The sequence below is a fragment of the Cygnus atratus genome, chromosome 10 (genome assembly GCF_013377495.2).
Source record: "Cygnus atratus isolate AKBS03 ecotype Queensland, Australia chromosome 10, CAtr_DNAZoo_HiC_assembly, whole genome shotgun sequence".
In the NCBI taxonomy this organism is placed as follows: Eukaryota; Metazoa; Chordata; class Aves; order Anseriformes; family Anatidae; genus Cygnus; species Cygnus atratus.
This window is the reverse complement of record NC_066371.1, coordinates 15,101,233-15,124,320: the sequence shown is the minus strand read 5'-3', so window position 1 is coordinate 15,124,320 and position 23,088 is coordinate 15,101,233. Positions and strand designations below refer to the sequence as shown.

General features: G+C 38.3%; 1 protein-coding gene across 3 annotated transcripts in view; it reads left to right on the top strand.

The window, feature by feature from the left end:
• Nucleotides 1–15,991, top strand: part of NISCH (nischarin) — a 29,955-nt gene extending 13,964 nt beyond the window's left edge. For 2 of the 3 annotated variants that reach the window (XM_035546867.2, XM_035546868.2), the window contains exons 8-21: nucleotides 145–297; nucleotides 1,124–1,192; nucleotides 1,580–1,765; nucleotides 1,967–2,095; nucleotides 2,535–2,648; nucleotides 3,479–3,587; nucleotides 6,261–6,382; nucleotides 7,287–7,342; nucleotides 7,831–9,144; nucleotides 9,557–9,731; nucleotides 10,953–11,106; nucleotides 11,667–11,795; nucleotides 12,681–12,842; nucleotides 13,930–15,991. In XM_035546867.2, coding sequence (XP_035402760.1) covers nucleotides 145–297; nucleotides 1,124–1,192; nucleotides 1,580–1,765; nucleotides 1,967–2,095; nucleotides 2,535–2,648; nucleotides 3,479–3,587; nucleotides 6,261–6,382; nucleotides 7,287–7,342; nucleotides 7,831–9,144; nucleotides 9,557–9,731; nucleotides 10,953–11,106; nucleotides 11,667–11,795; nucleotides 12,681–12,842; nucleotides 13,930–14,558 — 3,501 coding nt within the window. In that variant the 3' untranslated portion in view covers nucleotides 14,559–15,991. Of the gene's footprint in view, nucleotides 1–144; nucleotides 298–1,123; nucleotides 1,193–1,579; nucleotides 1,766–1,966; nucleotides 2,096–2,534; nucleotides 2,649–3,478; nucleotides 3,596–6,260; nucleotides 6,383–7,286; nucleotides 7,343–7,830; nucleotides 9,145–9,556; nucleotides 9,732–10,952; nucleotides 11,107–11,666; nucleotides 11,796–12,680; nucleotides 12,843–13,929 lie in introns of those variants that run through there. The other variant, XR_004778689.2, reaches the window with a different exon arrangement.
• Nucleotides 15,992–23,088: the final 7,097 nt, after the last annotated feature.

The window sequence follows — 23,088 nt, the reverse complement described above, 5'->3', positions numbered from 1 at the left end:
AACTCATATTTTAAGACCTATAATTTTAATCTAGATGATTATAAAGCTTAGAAGCCTTCCTTACTTAAGGCTTTGCTGGACCATTTTCAAAATGGTTAGTTTTCATTGCAGATGTAAACATTTTACTGTGCTCATCTTAAATAGGAAATCCTGGTCCCAGAGGCCTCAGAGTTTGATCAGTGGGAGCCAGAGGGTGCATCTTCAAGTTGTCCAGTGACTGCAGTTATTCCAACGTGGAGAACTTTAACAACTTTGGATATGAGTCACAATAACATCTCTCAAATTGATGATTCAGTGGTAAGAAATTTCTCATTTTTGGAAAAAAAAAAAAAAGTATGACTGGTCTTCTGTAGCACATTACAGAGCAAGGATTTTGCATTTGCTTTATGTAACTTCTTTCAGTTGCACCTACTGTTATTTAATGCTGATTTAGCTACCCTAGTTAATGCTTAGGAAAATTTCATTTAATACTTTATTTTCTTTGCTAAAGAAAATCTTATCATTCTGAGCTCAGTAAGCAACACTTGAATGAGTACTGAGTTTCTGAACCATTTTTACTGTTTGCATTGGCCTTGGACACTTTTAAAACAAGACACCTCTTGGGCTCAACTTGTGTTATCAGAGCTGAAGTTTCCTACATATTTAAACTTGTGGTTTGCTGGTAGCCTTCTTAACACCAAAACAGTATGAAGAGCATGGAAATGGTGTGAAGTATGTTTTGAAAGTCCCTTAATTTTAAGTTTCATAAATCAGCTGTTAAGTTTAAAAAAAAAAAAAGCTTTCATCAGAAGAGTGTCAAATTTGAGCATAGCTTTTTTTACTTGTACTACTCCTGTGAAGTAGGAGTAGTTATATCTGTAACTTAACTAGAGGTCATGAACTAGGAGTGCAGTTTACTTATTCAAGACTTTTGTGACTTTTATTTTTTTGATTTTTCGTAAGAGCCAGTTTCAACTCTTTTCTTGCACTGTGCCATAACCAGTGCTTTTGGAAAGCAAAAGCTGAGACACAGGCTGTCCATGTGATGATAGCATTCTTTTTCCTTGTCAGCTGATAGTAAAGCAAGTCTTGCCTGATTTATAAGCTAAAATGCATTTTTAGCAAGGCATTTTTTATCTTGTAGAAATTAATTCCGAAGATTGAATTCCTGGACTTGAGTCACAATGGAGTGTCACTAGTAGAGAACTTACAGGTAAATGATACTTTTGATGGTCAGTTTTTCTTTTCAGGCTGCTTGGGACTTTAGAGCACAGAATTGTTTAATTCAGAATTCTGTTGCTCATTTTGTTATGGGAAATAATTCAAGTCCAAATTGCTTATCCTTCATAACATCCAAGTGTGCTTTTAATGGTGCATTTTTTACTTGCTCTGGATACTTTCAATTCTTTACCAATATTGACACACAATATTAGTTCTTTACATTCACTGCCAGCTTTATCTCTGGGTCCAAAATGCAATGGAGGGGGTTCCCTTTTTACAAGTCTAAGACTGTCCAGCATGAGCAAGCCATAATGCAGTGTCTCTGATATTGTTTATTTTTAACGTATTGGTGTGACATGGATTTTCTGTGCTTTTATAGCATCTTTATAACCTGGTTCACCTGGACTTATCCTACAACAAGCTTACATCACTAGAAGGTGTTCACACAAAACTGGGAAACATCAAAACTCTGAATTTAGCAGGAAATCAGTTGGAAAGGCTGTGTGGTCTTAACAAACTCTACTCGTTAGTCAACTTGGATCTCAGCAACAACACAATAGAACAGGTAACTGTTGATTTTTCAGCGTTATACTGAACTGTGCTTTGGAACAAAAGAAATGTCTTTTAGTGGGAGAAACTGAAAATAAATGCAGCTGCAATGACTTTTTTCCTATTACTGCGTGTATGTAATTTATGCAAGAAATAGTCTGTATGCTGATTTTCATTTATCTGCTTTGTATTCATGCATCTATTCATAATCTTTCAGATTGATGAAGTAAAAAATATAGGAAGCCTCCCATGCTTAGAAAAAGTGGTCTTATCCAGCAATCCACTGAGCATCATCCCCGATTACCGGACCAAAGTACTTGCTCAGTTTGGGGACAGGGCCTCAGAGGTAGGTGACAATGTACCTGTTCGTTTGAAGCTGACATCTGAACAAATCTTAAAGCCTGGCGTGGAAAGTGGTGTGAATGTTCCAAAAGCTGATTTTCTTTAGTGTGTTGGAAAAGGTCTTTGGAGGATCAAACAATATTAATATTCTACTACACTTCTGGATCTAAGTGAATCTTTACCCTGTCTTCATTGGATTCAAAAATAGTATGTTAATATTGAGCAGTTGTGCTAGAACAGTGTTGAAGCAGCTTACCAGCTGTTTCTGAGTTTAAATCCTTGTCACCTTAGAGCAAGGTCGAATGTGATAAATGTTTTGCCTGTAAGGTTAGTAAGATGCACATAGCTTGCATTAAGCTAAGATTATTGTTAATTATTATAAGAAAACAAATTGTAGAGCTGCCTCACTTTTCAATGTTTAGGTATTTTTTCATTATTTTCAGGTGTGTTTGGATAACATTGTTACCACAGAAAAGGAACTAGACACTGTGGAAGTACTGAAAGCTATTCAAAAAGCAAAGGAAGTAAAGTACAAACTGAGCAACTCTGATAAAAAGGTGAGTTTGGTGCTGAGAGGAGTAGGATGTGCTGCTTTATGACACTAAGCTTATAAGAAGCCTTCTACAAATTAGGTCTAAGTGGAATTCATTAAACTTTCCTCCAGCTTTTGAGCTTTTATACTTTCTTTGCTCGTGCTTTTATGTGGTTATGGACTTTTAATGTTGTCTCTTTCCTATTTAGTTTTCAGTGCAATTTCAGTAATTATCAGATTTATCACTTATCACAAAATTATCACTTTTTGTGCTGGCTTGAGAGAGGAAGTGGGAGGAAAAGACAGGATTACTTAATGTGTGCACGGTGAATATGCAGTTGACCATAAGTTGTATTACATCTTATACAAGTAGAGATATTGCAGGGGTATAATCTTACTGCTTGTGCTGATGAGTACTAAAATGACTTTCCCAAATGTCGTTCTTGTGGATATTTAACAGTGGTGAAGAATGAAGAATCTGAATCCTCCTTGAATTCTCACGTCTGCATGCTGTGTAGCTAGTCAATCTTGTTTTGGTATTACAAATCATTAACAGAACCTGTTCTGTCCTTGCAGTGTAGAAATTCTGTTTTTATTCTGCTATGGTTTATGAAAATTGATGTTGACTTTGTCAGAAAGTACAGTGATCAAAATGACTTTATGAATTCTTAGTGAAACTCTACTAAGAATGTGAAAACAAACTTCAGTGGATGTGACAGGAGGTGGGAAAAAAAGCTGGCACTAACTTTCCTTTTACTAAAATTGAAAAAGCTTATGTAGACTTATTTTTAGTTCAGGATCTAATGTCCTGTATACTTAGTTTTTTCTTTAATCACTGCATACTTTCTTTATTAGATCAGTGAGGACTCCAGGCTCACTGCTGCCAGCTCCAAATCAAACTGTTCTTCTCTTACTGTTCGTCCTTCCTCTCCCTCTCTGCCTCGTCCTGTCAGCTCCAGCCAAGGTAATCATGTATGTATCGTGCTGCTGGGCTGAGCCTCTTGGTTCTGCTTTTTTAAGCTGCATTGATATACATGAATATTATGTGCATGGATATAGGTCTTAAAACAAAATAAAGCAGAAAAACTCAGATGCGTTGTCTTAAGTTGGAAGTTGTGTGCGAATCAGCAAAACTGGCCTGTTGTTCACAGGAGTGCTAGTTAACTGTACAGGAATTGTGGGCACAGGACTTGTAACTGCATCATCCTGCATAAACCACCAGCAGGGAGGATTACAGATCTTGTCTCAGTTTAGATGCATATCCTAGCTTCCTAATGGAAAACTGACGTGTATAGACATGTTGTAAAATTGCTTATCAATCTGTTCTTGCTCTGCAAAATGTGAGCTGAAGTGGCATTGTTTATTTGCAAGAGCTTCATTTCAGTCAAACTTGGGGGAAGATAGTAAAAGGAGATGGCAGGAGATAGAAAAAGGAAGACAGTTGTAGGATCAGTGTTCATGGTGAGCCTGTGGTTTCAGCACATCCATAGCAGCACCTGCTAACCTTACCTGAAAATTATTTTTGTTGTCTCTTTCAAAAAAGAGTGCCTGTTGCATTAGGACCTTAGAAGAATGGCCACGTGTCTTTTGCAGAAGCCTGTGACTTCTTACTGAGAAGACTTTGGGGGTCTTTTGCCTGGCTGACAACTTTAAAGTGCAGCAGGACATGAATAGTGGGAGAAGAGTTAATTAAAAGAGAAGGGAATATATTCTCAGTAAGTGTCTCAACGGACGCTTGCTTTTTCCTGTAATTCTGTTGGATTGGTGAGTGGGAGAGAACCATGCCTGAAAAGCTTGGTCTTTGGAGGAAAAAAAAATAATTGCTGTGATTTCTGCAGTCAGTTTTTTAGTTCATTCTACAAAAATGAAATTATTTTGGCAACATCTGATTTAAGGACAAATAGCTTGTAACAGATACTGGTTTAGTTGCTACTTATGTACTTCATTTGCCTTTGTGACCATTCTAGGCAACTTCTTTCATCTGCAGATAAAATGCTGCCAGCTTTTCCAAAACATGTGCAAGAAGTATTTAGTTTCCTTTGCATATATATTAAAGTCAATTGCTGTTGGACTAGATGATTATTGAAGGTCCCTTCCAACTGAACTATTCTATTCAATGCTTGCTTTAAAGTATTAAGTATTTAAGTTAGAGGGCTGAGACAGTTTGACCTGCAGTTTTACACAGAGCTAGCTGTAAAAATGTGTGCTAGCAACAATTGTAACTTTCAAAATTATTGGTCCATAGTCCTTTTCTATTACGGTAAATGTTTAAGAGCAAATGAGTCTAGGGGGAGAAAAACGGGTCTTCCTTCCCAAAGTACTTGAATTTTTTTAGAAAGACTGGTGTAAGATTTAATGTTCAGTTACTGCAGTATTTTTTCATGAGGTTCCTTTAGTAAAATCATAGAGAAGGCTGCTTAAGGGGTAGGAAAATAAAAGAGGACTAGGGCAAGCTGTTTTTCATCTTTAGTAACAGGAATTTTTATCGTTTAGCTGTCGAGGGTTGTTTTCAAAACTGACTTTGAGAAATCTGTTTAAGAATTTTGAAATATGCTGGGCAATTAGTTTTACTGTTAGACCTTAAATCATGAATAATGGAATTAATTTCCTGATATGCTATTTCTATGAATTGTTTTCTCTGCAGTTTTTCTACATGCCATCTGTTTCCGTAACATATTATTCAAATGAAATGTCACTGGCAAATGGCTTATGGAAAAAGATGAAATATTTATATAGGAAACAGAAAACCAAAAATGTTGTCGTGTTCTGTTTTTCCTGTCAATCTGAATTTCCTTATTGCTAATGTAGTGTTTTGTTCAAGTAATAAATACCTTCTGTGTTTCCTCTGACTATGAGAAGGTTTGATGTAATCTGCTAAATTTGACTGTCAGTCCGGAAAGGTACATGCAGGAGTTTTCATGCTCAGGCTAGAAACATATCCAATCTAATTCTGTTGGTTTTATTTGCTCATTTATATACTCAAACTGGCTAGCTCAGTAGTAATACTGAAAATGGATTCTCTGCGTTGCTTCAGTGCAACTATCACAGGCAAAAAATGTCAAATGTCCATGAGAGTGTTCCCTTATATCCTCTCGTGATAAGTTTTATTGATACTCAGCTTTGAACCCTTCAGAAAGATTCTGAATAAGATGGGCTAATTTTCTTGAGTGGCGTTTAAGGGACCAGGTTTGTCTGACTTTCTGAACAATTGACACAGATAACTACGCTTGTTTACGTGAAGCCTGTGGAAACTTGAAAAAATGCTGAAAAGTTGCCAAAGAGTGCTTTGCTGCTGTTTTTGCCAGCCAGGTGATAGTCTGTTAAAAATAAGGGTTACTTTTAGCAAAATTGACGAGTTCTGTTAAAACTAAGGGTGATTCTTACACCAGAAGTTGAGATTTAAATTGTTAGCTTGAAAAAGGAATTTCATCTGTTTTAATGCAACTTTCAATACAGTTAAGGACATGTCTGCAATTCAGCTAAGATTCTACCTGCTTTTCTTTTGTCTTGGCTCATTTAGCTTTAATGATTTATTATCAGACCTTGATTGTACAGTTTTAATTCCACTTGTTTGGCAGATAGACATCAATTTTGGTTTTATTGCAGTAGTTTTAAGAGCAGTTTCTATTTGTTCTAGAAATAATTTGTGAAGAAACAGTCCTAGCTAGCAGTTCTTTGCAATCCAGTGGATCGACTCCTACAGACCATACAGTTCCCCAGAGATGCTTTGAAATACCAGATTCCAGATGTAAAAATCAGGTAATTGCAGTTCTTATGTTTATTTTATGGTATTTTGAAAAGCTTTTTTGCAGACCTTCCTAATCTTAAACTTTTGTTATCAAAGTAATCTGTAGCACAGCTATATTGATATTTTTTTTTTAGAGTTGCTATAATCGAAAAAGGAGGTGGGCCTAAACAGTGTGAAGTTGCTGGTCCACCTTATAAATTAAATATATAATCACACTTCACAAGATTTGCAGAGAATTGATGTCACTGTCATGACTTTGGCATGTTGACCCAGTATTAGTATCATGTTAACATTTAATATCCACTTGCTCTCTGCAAGAGTTATATTGTGCAAGACAATATCAACTTGCAGAAGGAGATTTTCTTGCTAGTCTTGTTAGTATTGCTGGAGAACCTTCTCCATAGGTAATGGCCTTAATTTGTCTCCTTCAAACTCCTGCTGTTGTTGTTAGTTTTTGAATTATGATTTCATTTGTTATAAGTATTAGAAGTATTTGTTCATATGCATGGCTTCAGGGAATGAGACAGCAAGACTCTGGGGGGAGTGTTTTCCTTTGTCACCAATGTAGTTGGTCTTTAAGTTCCTTCACCTTTTTTCCTCACTTCATAGACTATTTTAGCACACTACAAATATATATTCAAGTACTATGGGTCTAAGGTTGGATCTGTTCTCAAGTCAGTAACGGTCCATTCTTTTCTTACCTTAATTGAGTATCTAACCTAAAGTAAACAAGGGAGTGTTTTAGGATCCTCAGAGGAGATCTGTTCAGCTGCCCTTGAGTACAACAATCAGGACTTCACAGCAAGTTGCTTTAAAAAGCTGGCGCTGGCATTAGTTTTGCTCTTCATGTGTGCTGAAGCCTGGCAGCAGCCATAAGTAGTTGGTAGCTTCCTGATGTTTTCTTCTCTTCCTTAGGCACCTGCCTCTCTATTGGACTCATGCGAAGAGTATGGAAGAGGTGGTTATAAGTGGTAAGCTAGATATAAAAGTTCTGGTTTATATCCTTGTTAGCTTTTGGATAACAGCAGTAGATACTGCTTTTTTAAAACTTGGCCTGTGGGCAAAACTATTTTTTCGTTGTGTGCTGTACCTGTTTTTGAACCAAAAGTGATTACATTATGTAAAGTGTTTTTAACCTTTGAACTCTGTAATGTATTTGGTAGTTTCGAAAATAGCAATAGCTGTATTGTAAAGTGCTTTAACTTGTAGGGATATGCTTATACAAGGTGGGAAATAAAGGATGAGTAAGCATTTTAGTCCTTTCTATAAAATTGTACGTTACCAGCCTTAGAAACTAATGGCTGTGTGCAGTGCAAGGATGTTCTACAAATTACACTGACTTAACTGAAGTAGCAAAGAGTAAGCCTCAAATTCTGATGAGCAGTGCCATGAAATGTAGATCATTGTAGCTGGTTTTAAACTTGCTTGTACTTACTGTGGCTTGTTGTCTCTCTTGAAGTTTGGATCATTCAGAGGAAGAACACTGTGCCGTGCCTGACCCCTGTAACACCGTCATCTTGCCTTTCAATTGCATGTCATACACTGCCACAAACGAGGATTTTATCCAGCACCTTTCTGCCTTGATAGTTCAGACTGTGCAGAGATCACCCCACTCCTTTACAGAGAATAAAGGAAGTCCTCTGTGTGATTCCAGAACCACAGACAAAGAAGATGGATATTTTGAAATGGGACTTCATGAAGGAGATCAGACTTTTGAGTTCAACACCACTTCAGATACTCAATCATCTGACAGCACAGCAGTGAGGAGCATTGACATAGTCAAAATTCTCTGGAGTTTCTCTATTCACATTCATAAGGGACTCAGACAGTTTGCTTCCTGTTTGGTTTTGACTGATGATCTGCTAGCTGTGTTTGAGATTCTTCCTCAGGAACTGAGAGGAAATTGCCAGCATATCCCCTCTGCCTTGAAATTAATGCTATGTTTTCCATATACTGATATAGCAGAATTTGGATTTTTCATGCCAGAAATCTGTTTAACAGTGAAGCTGAAAAACAGTGATAACTGCTTGCTTGTTGTTTCAGACTCCCAGAATCTTCAAGATTTTTATTCCTGTTTGCACACATGTTCTCAACACTGCACATCAGCGTTACTAAGCTCCACAATATACTGTGGAAATGCAAACCTCCAAGAGTTTCTTTGTCAGCTTATGGAATTGAATTGCATTTCATCAGAGGATGTGGAGATAAAAGGTTGTTTCCTAACATACCTTGTTTACGGGAGCAAAACCAATGTTCAGAAAACCTTGCATCATCCAGAGCCAGCTGGCAATAACAAAGCATGGTCAAAAAATGTTTTGTGTTCAGCACTTTATTCTTCAATGTACAAGTCTTCTGACCAGGGCCCCTGTGTGTTCCATCCCTGTTGGGTGTTTCTAACACCCCAGCATTTGTACATAGTCAAAGTGGATTTCAGTTTACTGCCAAGTAAATGGGTAGGCACAGAAGACTTGAGAAGTGTTCTTATGCTGAATAGGATTCCGTTAGCATCAGTTGTGCTACATCCAACTCACATGTCTATTCAACAGAAGGGTTCGTTTTTGGATGGGCATGTGCTGGAGTTGCTCATTGGATACAGATTTGTTACAGCGGTGTTTGTTCTACCTCATGAGAAATTCCACTTTCTAAGAATTTACAGTCTCTTAAGGACACTCCTGCAGGATGTTAAGACTATTGTTATTTTCAAAGCTTCAAACAAACCAGATGCTGCAAGAAATCACGCTTTGGAGTCAAACAGACATGGTCAGTCAGCAAGGTAACAATTCCCATAAAAGATTTATTGCATGGTATTGAAGGTAAGGTGGCTTTGCCACTGTTTGCAGTTGTTATTGTAGTTGGTTTTGACTTGTAGACTACTTTGATTCTGCTGTTCTTTGGTATGTGTGACTGGTTATCCTGGAATGTACCTGTCAACCTTTTTTTCTTTAAATGTTCTGTGGTTACAATTTAAAATGTATTTTCTTATGGAAGGAGTCTTTGTGTTTCAGGTGCATGCAGGCTAATGCCATAACAGATAATGATGCTTAAGAGAAGTCATTTAGAGTAAACTAGGAATAGAAGTTGCCTGTTCCCAGTTGTTGAATGACTAAGTATGAATTTTTGTTGGGGGAGAGCTGTGTATTTCCTGAAATTTTGATGATGTTTTCTGGATCTCTTCTGTCTCCTAGCTTTTGCAAGCCTCATCTGACTCTGTCATCTTTATATCCATCTGAATTTCTTATGCAGAAGATTACAGAAGATAACCAGGTTCCAGTTCACCTACGTGTTTCTGCGTCTCTGCAGTATGTGGCTGGGCTGAAAGGAAATGCCCTAGTCGAATTTTTCCATGGCAACATTGCAGAGGTATTACACCTAGCCTGGGTATATAAAAATATGACTGACCTTTCAGTATTAGATGATATTTAAAAAAAAAAAGTGAAAAACCTTTCCTCATCAAACTTGAAAAGCTAAGCTGAAGCAAACCTGGAAACATTTGGTCAAAAACCTGTTTGTGCAACTGGCTTTTGAGGCCCCTGCTGCACTGATTGTGGTCCTGGCAGGCATATTTTGCCTTCAGGATCCTTGATGCAGAGCCAGAAAGTACACTAGTGTGTCTTGAAAATGACTATTCCAAGAATGTTCCTATTTTTCTTTTAAAATAATAAAATGAGAGAATCAACAGAGTGGAATTACCTCTTGTGTTGGTACCTAGCTACACTGTGTCCTGACTTTTTGGGTAATTTAGGTTCATGAATACAACACAGCATGTGCATGGCTCTAGGGACTCCAAAAACATGAGCAGATAAACCTGTAGTTCAGAAATTAGGTTTATTGGCTGTGGGGAACATTAAGTTTAAAAGTACAGTTCTAACTTAAATTAATGAGGTGGCATTTGAAGTGATAAATCACTGCGTTTCTAGTAAAAATGTCAATTGAAAAGCTCAGTAAGAAATAGATGCTTTTATTATTACCGTTTTTCTTTTTTTAAGTATTCTAAAGTAAGCACAATTTGTAAGTTGTACTTTTCTTTGCACTGGGAGAAGTTGATTAAAAAAAAAAAAAAAAGCAGGTGATTCATTTGAGAGCTCACAGCACTCATCAGGCTAGAAGCTGGAAAGATGCCTGGCTGGAACAGCAGCTGTAGTGATGAGCTGTGTTTCCATCGCTTCTATCCTTTCTTAAGGATCTTTAAATCCAAACTCAGAGTTGCATTGTGAAGGCTTGATAGGCCTGAGGTGTGGGAGGCACTGCTCATCTGTTGATAAAATTGTCTTCTGTTTGTTTTAGAAAGCATCTTGTGCACTAGTTGTTTCTTTTCTTTGTCAGGAAATGGGGAATAATTAGACCATGACAGAAAAATAATTTTCTCTTACACAAAACCAAGGCATTTTCAGTAGACAGCTATTGTAGATGTGTAGATGTGTTGTAGCAGCTAGAGGTAAACTTCTGCTCTCACTATAGCACATTCAGATGCTTCAAAAGTTTTGAAACTTTTACTAGTAATCTAAAGCTGCCTCTGAGATGATAAAGCTGTCTGAAAGGTCAAAATGTGCAAGTGATTTGTAAATACAATTTACATCTTAGGTGGAAAATGAAGAGCTGAGGCATCTCATGTGGTCTTCAGTTCTGTTTTACAAAACTCCCAATGTGGAAGTGATGGCTTGTGTGCTTCTCTCAACAAAAGCTATTTACTTTCTGTTGGACGATTCTTTCGTTCATGCGGATGAGCATCAGTTAGGTAAGAGACCTATTAATTTTGATCCTCTGGTAAGGTTGAGCTTAATCCTCATCTGTTTGTCTTGAGTTTAACTGCCAGTTTTGGCTGATCATCCTGGTTGAGGAAGGGTGGCACAATCTGCCCTGTGCAAAGTGCTTGCATGGGGATTTTATCTTCAAAGCTGCAGGTTTGGGTTCTTGAGTCATGGCTGCTTGTCAGATAAACCCTTTTATGTGCCATCGTGTCCATGCTTCCCTCTGATGTTATTTGATAATCCTCAGCATCACCTGGGTAGGTAAAGGCCTTTTAAGAGAGCAGAATGATAAGTGAAGAGAATGAAACTCAGTGTGCATTCAGTTCATATGAGTGATTTGTAAATTTATCTGCTGGTCTAAATCTGCGACGCAGTTCTTCAAGAAATAATGTTAACAAGGAGATATGGTGCTTGAGAAATCAACCGGTATTCCTGCCTTCTTCCTGATTTCATTCTTCGTGTGATACATTTTCTGGATATAGAAATTGCACTTATGGAAAGGAGTATCATCATTCTTTTTCTTTTGACTTTATCATATCTTCAACAGATTTTTGGAATGAAGAACACTCAGATTGCGAAAATACCTCTTTCCACCTCTCTTGCTGCTTTGTGTTAAAACTTAATGATCTGCAGTCAGTAAATGTTGGCCTGTTTGACCAATACTTCAGAATTACTGGTGAGTACATCTTATGCTTGAAGTTTTTCCAGGTCAATGTCATCTCTTTAGTCTTACTTCAGATGGATTCTTCTCTTGATTAGGGAGCTGAAAATGTTTTTTTGCTGCTTTTTCTTAAGAGGAGTTAATGTAATGCTGATGGTGCTGTATGAGTTGGCTTGCAACATCTTGTAATTGAGGTATCTAGGAAGCTTTTAATGTCAATGAATTGGTCCCACAAGTGCTTTTAAAAATTCTTCTGTCTTGATGACCGATCGGAAAGGAATTCTAAAGACTTTCTTGTTGTTCTGAGGCTTTGGCTTGCAATGAAGTGTAAGATCAAGGTTCTGTCCACGTTGCAAAATATGTAGTTGGTTGATGGTTGACTTTGTGGATGGAAAAGGAGACTTTAGTTTCCATAAGATGAGAATGTCAACTTAAAATTTAGTTGAAGTAACATAGGTAAAGTTTCGAGGTTGTATTACATTGTCGTAGTGTACCACTACCTGTGAGCCATATGTTTCTGTGTTCTGAAGTGTCTTTCTAACTGTCTTGTGACCTTGATGGGGAAAAATTATTGAAAATGATGTAAAGTAAGCTTACATATAGGTAGTATACGAAGAAAGCTGCGGGCAATTTTTCTGTAAGATAAATTGTAAAATAGTCAAAGAGTTTAATTGTGTGCATCATTTTAAATCAGGAGAAATTATATTCTGTATTTTTGAGGGGTTTGTAAGAATTGTATTATACTTTCCCATGGATTTTAAGGTTTTCTGAATAATGATGCATGTTTTTGGAAGAAATAATGCTTGCAAGAAATTTTTTTGGTGACAGTTGCATGTTGGTTAAGTTATGGTAATGCCATGTACAGATGTGTGAATGGTTTATTTTCTGTATTCTATTCAGGGCACTCTGCAGATCATATTGTCACTTGCCTGACAAGAGACAGTTACAACACTCATGCTTTCATGCAGCAGCTTATGGCAGTTCTGTCATTGCTTGCACGCACACCTTCACCAGAGCCAATAGATAAAGACTTCTACTCCGAATTTGGGAGTAAAAACACTGGTAAGTGGTCTTTTCTACATGGCTGGAGCTATTTAGGTTTGGTACTAAGAGCATCAGCTAAACTACTGCTTTGATACAGCAGAAACTGCATTTCCTATTTTTTGTTTAGCTCCCACTGCAAGTTTCAACCTAGAAAGACTTGTGAGTCTGTCACCAAAGGACAGTGAATATAATAAAGTCTAAAAGTTATGGATTTCCTTGCTTGGTCAGAAGAAGGAATCCTATCATTCTGAGAGAACACAGTGAAGTGAAAACTAGACCTTTTTGAGGCACATTAAGTTCAGTTCCAATGTCAGGTTAAACATTTGTGCTTAGAATTCTGAATATTTTATTTACAAAATAAAAGGACGTTTTCCTGAAGAATGATTATTAGTGTAACTGCTCTAAGGAGAAGGTGTGTAAGCCCAGAAAGTGCAAGATCTGGTGAGAGTAGTCAGACCTTTTCTTAGACCAGTTGATTTACGTGGAAAAAAGCAGATAGGCTTCCTTCAGGTTTTGCTGTTTTCTGTTTAAGTACTTACAGGGAGTAAGAGTCTGCAGTATTGCCTCCTGTCATTCCAGAACCTAACACTGAAGGAGAGGAATGTGCTCATCCATCAGGTGTATATAAGCAATGGAGGGGGTATAAAAGCAATTCATATAGAGGTTTTATTTTTTGTTGTTTTTATTTTCTGTCCTTTGCTTGAAAGATGTAGGAAGCTTGTGTTCAGTGATCTGATGATGCTTTCAGTCAGTTCAGAACTAGGGAGTGGGAAGGAGGAAGCAGAGGAAATCAGCTGGTAAGAAGGTGGGTAGTCTGATACGAGAATTCAGCTGTTTCCTTCTGCCTCTTTTGCTATCAGCCTGAACTAGTTGTGAGAAAGTTGCAGAAATATAGGTAGGTTAATGCAAGAGACTTCAGTAGATATCTGCAATCCAAATAAAAATTATTCCAGTATTGTGAAGTAAAACCATACATGCATAAATGTTAACTTTAATTTTTCCAGATACAGCCAACTATCCAATATTGTTGCTTATCCTCATGCATTTAAGAAAGTATTTTATAGTACTTAAGTGGAAGTATAACAGTGTATACTTGTTCTTGTAGGAAAAATGGAGAATTATGAACTGATTCACTCAAGCAGAGTAAAATTTATTTATCCCAATGAAGAGGAGATTGGGGACCTTGCTTTTCTAGTGGCAGAGAAGATGGATGATTTGACTAATCTTCAGTCCCTCAACATCCTTCTGTATGTGTTGGCATTTCAAGTAAATCATGTTGAAGGATCTGCCCAAAACACTAGTTCGCTTCAACCTAAAACACTTATACTAACCAGCTCTGATTTGTTTCTCTTTGATGAAGATTACATCAGTTACCCACTACCTGAATTTGCTAAGGAACCACCAAAGAGAGATAAGTATCAGCTTGCAGACGGAAGACGAATCCGGGATTTAGATAGAGTCCTTATGGGTTATCAGACATATCCGCAGGCCCTTACTTTTGTGTTTGACGATGTTCAGAATCAGGATCTGATGCAGAACTTAACACTGGATCACTTTGGAGACGCTGATAATGCCCCAAAGGGAAATGTTAAACAAGAAGGCAGCAGGAGCAGAGAGATCCAGTGGTACATCTTTATCCCAAGTGCAGAAAGCCGAGAGAAGTTAATTTCATTGCTTGCAAGACAGTGGGAGATACTGTGTGGTAGGGAACTGCCTTTGGAACTCACTGGGTAATTACTGCACAGCTAAGTGATTTCAGTGTCTATTATAAAGCACAGCATTTAAATAGAGCCTGTCAAATTCTGTATTTTTATTAAGGAGCTGAACTGGACTCCCTTGCTCCCTAGTGCAGTGAACGTTTAATAGTCCATACAAATATTCTGAAGTGTTAGCTAGGGATTGAACTTTTTGTAAAGTATTTTTTATGCAACAGTATATAGTGAAAAAAACTCATGAGACATCCTGGGAAACTGTATGGAAAAAATAAGGAGTCAACACTAGATATGCTGTCTTCTAGGGCTGTTAAGGTTTCTGCTGTTTTTCTGTATATATCAATCTTGATGTTCTATACAAATTCTAATGTGTAAATAATGGTAAATGCTTGTGTAAGTTCAAGTGCAATGTTCTTTGTACAAGATGTATTTTGGGTATGCTGCTAATGCTTATTATTTAATGACCTTAGTTTTACATATTTTTTTCCTTTCTGAGGCCAAATATAATTATTTGCTGCCAATTGTGAACTTAACAGTAAAATTTGAGTGACAAGCAGGTGACACTTTCACATGAGATTAGTTTGAGCATTCTTTTTTCTTAGCCTAGGGAAAAGAATTGCCTGTAAAAGTTTATTCAGAAAAGTCTGTTCAGTGTAGTCTTGAAAACGGAAATACACAACATGGCTATAAAACTGTTTTGTCAGCAAATAATTAATTTATCTCTGAACACCAAGTCTTTTGCCTATTTTGTCAATACAAATAAAGTGTAATTTGACAGTTTTCTCTTGGGCTTGTCTTTATTCAAGTATTCCTTTTGTGTTTGCAGAATACTATATGGTAGTTCAGTGGCACACTTTGTTCCTAGAGTATATTGTAAAGCATGAAATACGCAGGAAGAATAAAGAAGAAAATAATTTAGTATAGCAAATACATGCTGGTCCAGAAATAAAGCTGAGTTGTAGAAACTGAGGGTCTGCAGCTTTTAAACACAATTTAGGGAGGATTTACTTCAAGTCTTTTTGCTGCTCCATCAGACAGTAGGAATTTGCTTTCCAAATTGTCTTCTGTAACTTCAGATACTATTGTGCCCAGCAAGTTCTAGCCTCCTATGCAGGGGAAAAAAAAAAAAAAAAAACGCTAAACTACTCACTATTATGAAGACTAACTCTGAGACTTTGAGTAGCTGTTCTACTTCTGCGGGGGTTAAGAAGGGAAGGATGGTTTTGATATACATGGCCAGCTGATGCTGCTTAAAACTGATGTTCCTGTAAAAAATGTAAAGAAACTTAGGTTGGGAGATACCTACCTGTCATGCTCAGAACAGGGCTGAGTTCAAACACATTGAGGTCTTGTTCCAAACAAGTCTTGAGCATCTCCAGGAATGGCAAGTTTTTTCTGCCTCATGGCATTTAAGCTTAAAACAAAAATATTCTTGAGATTTCAGGTAACAAGACCTCCTTTAAGCTGTTAAAATATTTCCATTTGTGTCAGATATAATCCAGAAAATGGGTACAATTCCCCTTTAAGTATGGTAAGCACTAATCATATTAAGATGAATGAAATGTTCAGTAGTTTTTTAGTTATATAATACAGTATTTTCTGATTCTTATATTTAGTATCTCACCTATGGTGTGATGAGAATTGTTTATTTTCAGGGCATTTTTTTCCATTATCTTTTATATTCTGCCAAGTGAAGCATGGTCTAGACAAAGTAGGTGCAAACTGGCTTCACTGACGCTAGCTCCGGTTCATTTCCGTGTTTATATATATATTTAAAAAAAAAAAACCAACACTCTTCTGTTGTAGTAATTCAGATATTTGCTCCCCTGTTCTTTGGCCCATGTTAAAACCTGATGGAGTTATGGTGCTTTGTGCATGCACACTTCTGATCGTTAAAGTTCAATGTTCAGCTGAAAAACTGTTCACTGTTGTCCCTTGGCACCAGTCTCTCGTCTTTGTCTGTTATATTTTAATTAAATCCCCACTTTTAGAAACAAATGGCATTATTTGAGTTTTTCTTGAAAATGCAGTCCTTCATCTTGTATTCTATAAATTAGCTGATTGTGTCATTTTTTGTTTTCCACAATTAGCTCGTACAGAATGTTCTGCAGACTGAAGAAGCTTTGTAAGCGGTTTTGGTCACATAGAACAGCTTTGATTTCTTCCTCTCCATTTCCAAGAGTGCTATGAAGCCCTGCATGATCATTTCTCTTTAGGTTGCCCTCAAATCTGTTACAGCTTCAAACTGTTCAGTGTTAAGGCAGTATCGAAGTTGCTGAAGTTGGGACTGGATGCATGCATAGGCAGGTGGGAAGATCTTTTTTCAAGAAAATATGTCCTAAATGATCTTAGTCTTTCATAGTCTGGCTTTCCAACTGATTTAGGTGTACATAACCCTAGGGAAGACCCATACATTTGCGCTCGGTGTCATCTGCTGAGGATCCGGTCAAAGGTTTTAAAATTTTCCGTGTATTACAATTGAAAAAATGTACATGAATCTCACTAGGAAGGAGGGTGAATGAGGTGGTGACCTGAGCTCAGCCATGCTTTCTTTGTAAGGTGAAATGACAGCCTGACCTGCATCCTGTCTGCTCCATGTCCATTCCCATGCTGTTTTTACAGCCCTGCGATCTGTTGGCTGCAGATGTACTAAATGGTGATGTATTTACATCAGCCCATTTAATTTGTTTTCCTGGTCTTGACAACTTTGATAATTTTTAGTTAAAAAAGAAGGGGTAACACAATGCCACTTCTAGCTTGCATACATCCTATTCAAAAGTTTACTTCTATGGTATTAATCTTCAAACATACGCAATCCTAGGAGAAGTGGCAACAGGAGGAAAAGCATGAAGTTGTGGTTTAGAGCAGACAGACTACAAACTTCTGTTTCCTGCTGTCTACCTGATAATGGAGGGGCGTTTAGTAACTTGGTGAGCTAAAACTGGCTGTGGAAAAAGGGAGGATGTGAAACACCAGGAAGGTGCTGAGGAATGTCTGTGGCCAGCTCTGAAAAAGACCTCAACAGATGCCTAAAGAAATGCCTAGTGCCAGGTAAGCTGGGCACCAGGACCTCGTGAGTCCAGACTTTAGAAGTCTCTCATAGGGGACAAGGAGAACCAGCTCAGAGGCTGAGCTGTTCAAACAGCGCCTGCTCACATCAGCATGACCCAAAAGGCAGCGTATTTTCTGTGGTGCTGCTGCTTAACCTTCATGTACTATTACGTATGAGGGATAAAAAGGGCCTATAACATGTTTGGTGAAAGTTTTAGCCAACTGTTTGCCAAGGTTTGTACTGAAAACCAAAGCTAAACCACTGCATAATGATTTACCTCTGGTTCGTGACAAAACCAAAGCAGTACTTCCAACTGAAAAAAAGTAGCTTTTAGGGTGGGTGATATCAGTGTAATAAAACAGCAATTCGTTCTGGTTAACAGGAGGGTGCTGATACTACAGTGTGACTTTTATCCCTCAAGATTCCAAAAGCCAAGCTTACTTCTCTCTGCTGCTTGCCTTAAAGATCCCAGAGAGTGCTCAAGAAACTATTTACAAAGTTTTTAAAAACCATTAGTCACTTTAATGCCATGCAAATCAATGGAAGTTCAAGAGATTGTTTTCGACAGAATAAATCCTTCAGGACTTCTTCAAAATCTTGTTAATCCTAACCCGATATTTCTTAATTTTTCTTTCTCCTCACTGCCCCTTGTCTCCTGAGATGACAGGTCGCAATTCACTAGTCACTTGTCCCAAGGACAAATTTTCCTTATCCCCTCTCAGAGTTTTTTTAATGTCTGAAATAATACAACCTTATGGCTAGCTTACCATCTCTGGATATTATTACTCCTATTATAGATTTCCTATAGAGATCTATTGAGGTTGTTTTTCAGTGTTGGCCTCTGTATTTCCTCAGCACCTTCTCGGTGTAATGAGTTTCATACCCCCAATTTTCCACAGCAATTTTAAGCACATTTTGTTACTGAACTGTGGCATCTAATTCATATTGAAATATCTGTGGGGAGTTTAGAACCTGACTCTCCCAGCAAAATCCTAGGACACTGCTTAATAGATGGGAAAGGTATAAAAGTAAAACAGAGTGATGGGAATATTTAGCAGGCTTTCCCTGCAGGAGCATGTGTAAAAGCACTCGGAGTCAACAGCAGTGAGTAGGGCAGGACTTAGAGCATTTATGTTCTGACATTTGTGCCACTACCCTTCCAGGCTTTGCACTAACAGGATGTGAGCAGCTGTGATAATTTCTTCCTGAATCACAAGGCAACGCTGTGCTCACGCAGCTCTACCTGTCTGCTTGGAATGGGCCATCGCGTGAGTGTGTGTGTGAGAGGGAGAGGTAAACAGTCTCCTACTTGCTGTATGACCTTTCTGTTTTTTCGCTTTTATCAGCAAACTTTAAAATTCCTGTTCCTTCCAACTTGCCAAGAGAAAAAAACAAAATCGCGGGACTGTGTTCTAGTCTCTGCACCAGCAGCCTCAGGGGTGTGCTCAGTAAGTACGGCACAGCTGGCCCTGTTCTTACACACAGGCACTCGTGGCTCGGGCTGTTTAATCCCTTACCAGTACCTTTGAAGGCTCGCAGCTTCTCAGACGCTTGTGATTCAGAGTGAAGAGACTTTATGCTCCTTCCTAGCTTTCCCAGAAGACTGGAACAAGTTCATTTCTCTCTGCTGAAGTAACCAAATAGTCAGTCCACGCAGAAGCTATGTGGTATGGTAGACTGGATGGTAAATCATTTGTCTTGGTTCTGTAGTTTCAGTAAAGATTGCTTATACAGAAGATTTCAATAGCAGGAAATTGCCCAAGCTAGCCGGGGCTGCACACGCTTCACAGCAGAGGGCTGGTGACTGAGCATTTTAAAATACAGCGTGACTGTCATGGGAGGCTGGAGGTTCGTGTATGTATCCTTTGCCTTTAGCCAGGCACAGGATTTTTTTCACCTGGAATAGATTGAGTAGCTTTGACCAGCAGAGTTTTTCAATTCTGAATGTTAATGTGGTCATGGAAGAAGCATGTGTCATGGTCTAGACAAGCTGGTTCAGAAGATTCAACCTTTCATAAACTCATAAAACAAAAAGGATGAGTGAGGAAAAAATCCTGAGCACTATTACTTGCCAACAAGCTGATGATGATCGGTGTGAGTCAGGCCAATGTAGATTGTTAGTAGTTTATAGGAGTCATCTGTGTCAGGGCCAGAAGTTGAATGTGATGCTTCTGAGCCCCAGATTTATGACTTCAACTGCTAGCCAGCCTTTTTGTGCAGCCTGAGCAGGAGACAGTTGGCTGGTAAGTCATCCTCCATGCTTTCCAAAACAAACAAATGCTTGCATGCTAAACCTCACAGATAAATGCAATTGCAGGCAATTGACAGCTCCTACTGTACCTTTTAAATGCACAATCCTTTTCTCAATCAAACATTGAGCAGGCTATGAATGAGGCTCTGCTACCCTGCCTGCAACAGGGCTGTTCTTTGTGTGCTGTGTCATCAGATCCTTACAAGTCTTGTACGCAAATTTTCCCCCCTTTTTTTTACAGTTGGCTGTCTCACAAATTCCTTTAATTGTCAGTGACATAGCAAATCCTGTGGCTTCATTCTTAATGCAGTACTGGGTATTTCCCCTGTAAATTCTGGACAGATTAGAAGCATCAGCTCTTGAGCTCTCTGACAGATCTCAGGATATCTTTCATGTTAGTTCTTCTTAACATCTAGTATTTTTCTGATATATTTGCTTCTGATGTTGAAAAAAAAAAAAAAAGGATCTCTGCTTGCCAGCTTTGCTTTGTGGGACTTTTTGTGAGCTGATTAAAATGCTTTGTGCAGATGCTTATGCATTTCATTCCTGTAGTTGTTCTTACATAGAAATTAATGAGTGAACGGCCTTTTATTTACTGACAATTGTAAACCGTGTTAGATAAAACAGTGAAATCAAAGAATTGATCCCATGCATTTTGCTTCTAAGGCATAAGCTTTTTATTGATACTACATCTGTGAGAAAATCCATCCATCCATCTGCCCAGGACAAATCTATTTCCCAGAAGAGAAAAGGAACAGATTAATTGTATCACCATTACTCATTTCTTCTGCCTAACAATGTTCCCCTTCCTGTTTCTATGCCATTGTTGCCATCGCTGGTGATTCTGCCAACTGGACTGCCACCACAAGCGTATTGGCATCATTCCACTGTGATTGGTAACAACTCTGGGCCACCCGTTCATTTGGAGATGGTTGGTGCCTCACCTTCCTACACTAATTCCCAGAATCATGCAGTTGATGCAGGCTTTGGTGTTGCAGATCCAGCAGCAATGATCAGAGCAATTCATACACAACGCCTGGAACACACTGGCTATGCCACTTGATCAGGAAAGCATGATCACTTGATCTGGTAACACATGAGCTTTTGATTTTTCATGTTATGCCCACCTACTGTATAATGGCACTACGCAGTGTTCACAACTGTAGCCTGTATATTTCTGTTGTCTTTAAATAAATGGCCATATAAAAATATGGTCAGATAAAGGAAGCTGATTGTGAGCCTTTAGATGTTATTGCGAATCTGACTTCTTTAATTCAGACAGGAATTTCACCAAGCCTTTTCTTTCCCTTCCTTTCCTTTTGTTTTCCTTGCATTAGGCCAAATGCAGTGGTGACAAACAGCAGTGGAAAGCCTCAGAAGGCGGCTGTGTCCTTTCAGCCCTGTAACATTTTATTTGTGGAGCTCTTTGGAAAACACACGTTTAGAAAACAGGCTGAAGTTTCAGAAAAAGAAGCCCATGCCTCTGCAGGTTCTTCAGGGTAAGCTATTTTCACCTTAAAATCTCGTCTATCTATGGATGCCCGGTACTTGCAACTTAACCCATATGTCGTTGTCAGCTCTTGGAAGACCATCAATGAGCACTCAACTTCCTTCTAGGCTGCCTGTTTCAGCTGTATATACCTAACAGGTAGCATGGAGCAGAGGACCCGTCTCATTCTTAGTTTACAAGGCCACTCTAGTACCAGGACTGTAAATACATAAAGTACTGTGCAGCTTCCACACTAATGTCCCCCTCTGTGAGAATGTTCTGACTGCCCATTTGTGACTTTCCTACCCCAGCAGAACTGGTGTGAGTTATGAGGCCTCTGCTTCCTTTCACAGATCTGTGGGGTACCAAATGGTTTCTGTGGCTGCACAAACCCGCTGGCCTTGACCAGAGTGGCTGTCTGTTGGTCCCCTAATAGGACAAACGGGCTGAGCTGGCAGGTTGAGCTGTGGGCTGGTACTTCTCACATGGGTTGCACTGGATGGTTGTGTGCCTTATCTGCTTCCTGTTCGTGCAGGATATATAATTGTGCTTGCTGTTCATCATGCTGGCTGCTCTGTAGGATGGAGGAAGAGGTAAAGCACAATTTACAGCGCTAGTAAGTACAGCGGTTCTTACATATTTTATATATTAACATGCGCATGTGTGTGTTTATGCAAGGGACAAAAAATACTTATGCTCTCAATTATTTATCTAAATACAAGAGTAGCTTCCTATCCTAGTTTCATTATGCACCTTCCTGTACTATTAATGGCTCCAAAATGAAAAGATACCTTATTGCTCAGTAGGAATTGCTACAAATAGAAGCAATTCTTAGACTGCTCTGTTCAGTGGGTTCTGTTAGCATCACAGGGAAACAAAGTCCATGTAAAAAATCTGTCAATAATCAATTCTTGGTTGTTTGTGATGTTCAAAAGGAGAAATGCAATCACAGACTGTAACTCAGGTAACTTTTTTTTTTTTAATCGCATTTTGGGACTTTCCTATTCTGAGTGCTGCGGGAGAGCTCCAGGGATTCATCAAACTGTCAGCAGAGCATTTGGAAAATCATATATTTTGCTACTGCTGATATAGCACCTACAAAATGCAATGTGGGTTTTGATGAGTAACCTAAATATTTCAAATAAATGTCAAAACGCTACCTGAAGGGTTTGACTGATCAATAGGATGTTCTTGTATTCCTGCTCCAATGTGCGGCACATGACTCATGTTGCTTTGTTCATGCATACATAGGGATAAGAATCATTGGACGAACCTTTGGTTAGAGATGTTCTGGACATACTAAAATCAGCGGTAAAATGAAATTACGTACCTCTCATGAATTCATGGTATTTAAGTTTGCCCTTTGGATTTGCCTTCAGTTAAACATACAGTTAACCTCTTTTTGTTCCAATTAGTTGAAAACTAAGGATTTCCTTCCTTCTGTTTTGAACTGATATGTAAGAGGAAATCCGTAGATGTTCCTGTTTTGAGTAAACCTTTTACTGAGAAGTTATGCTTGTGTATTTAAAAAAAATAGAAAGAAAGAAAAAGGTAATATTGATTCAGATGTAACAGTAGAATTAGTAGATCCCCTTATGAAGGTTTCGCATCCAAAGAGCACAGAGCAAAAATGTTTTCTCGCTGTTTACTTTTAACCTTTGGTTTGTCTTGGATCTGATTCTTAGTAGGCGGTCTTATCTTACAGAAATTGTAGCTTCTATCACCTCCCTGTCTGTGGAAAGGGTTCTGCTTGTAAAAGA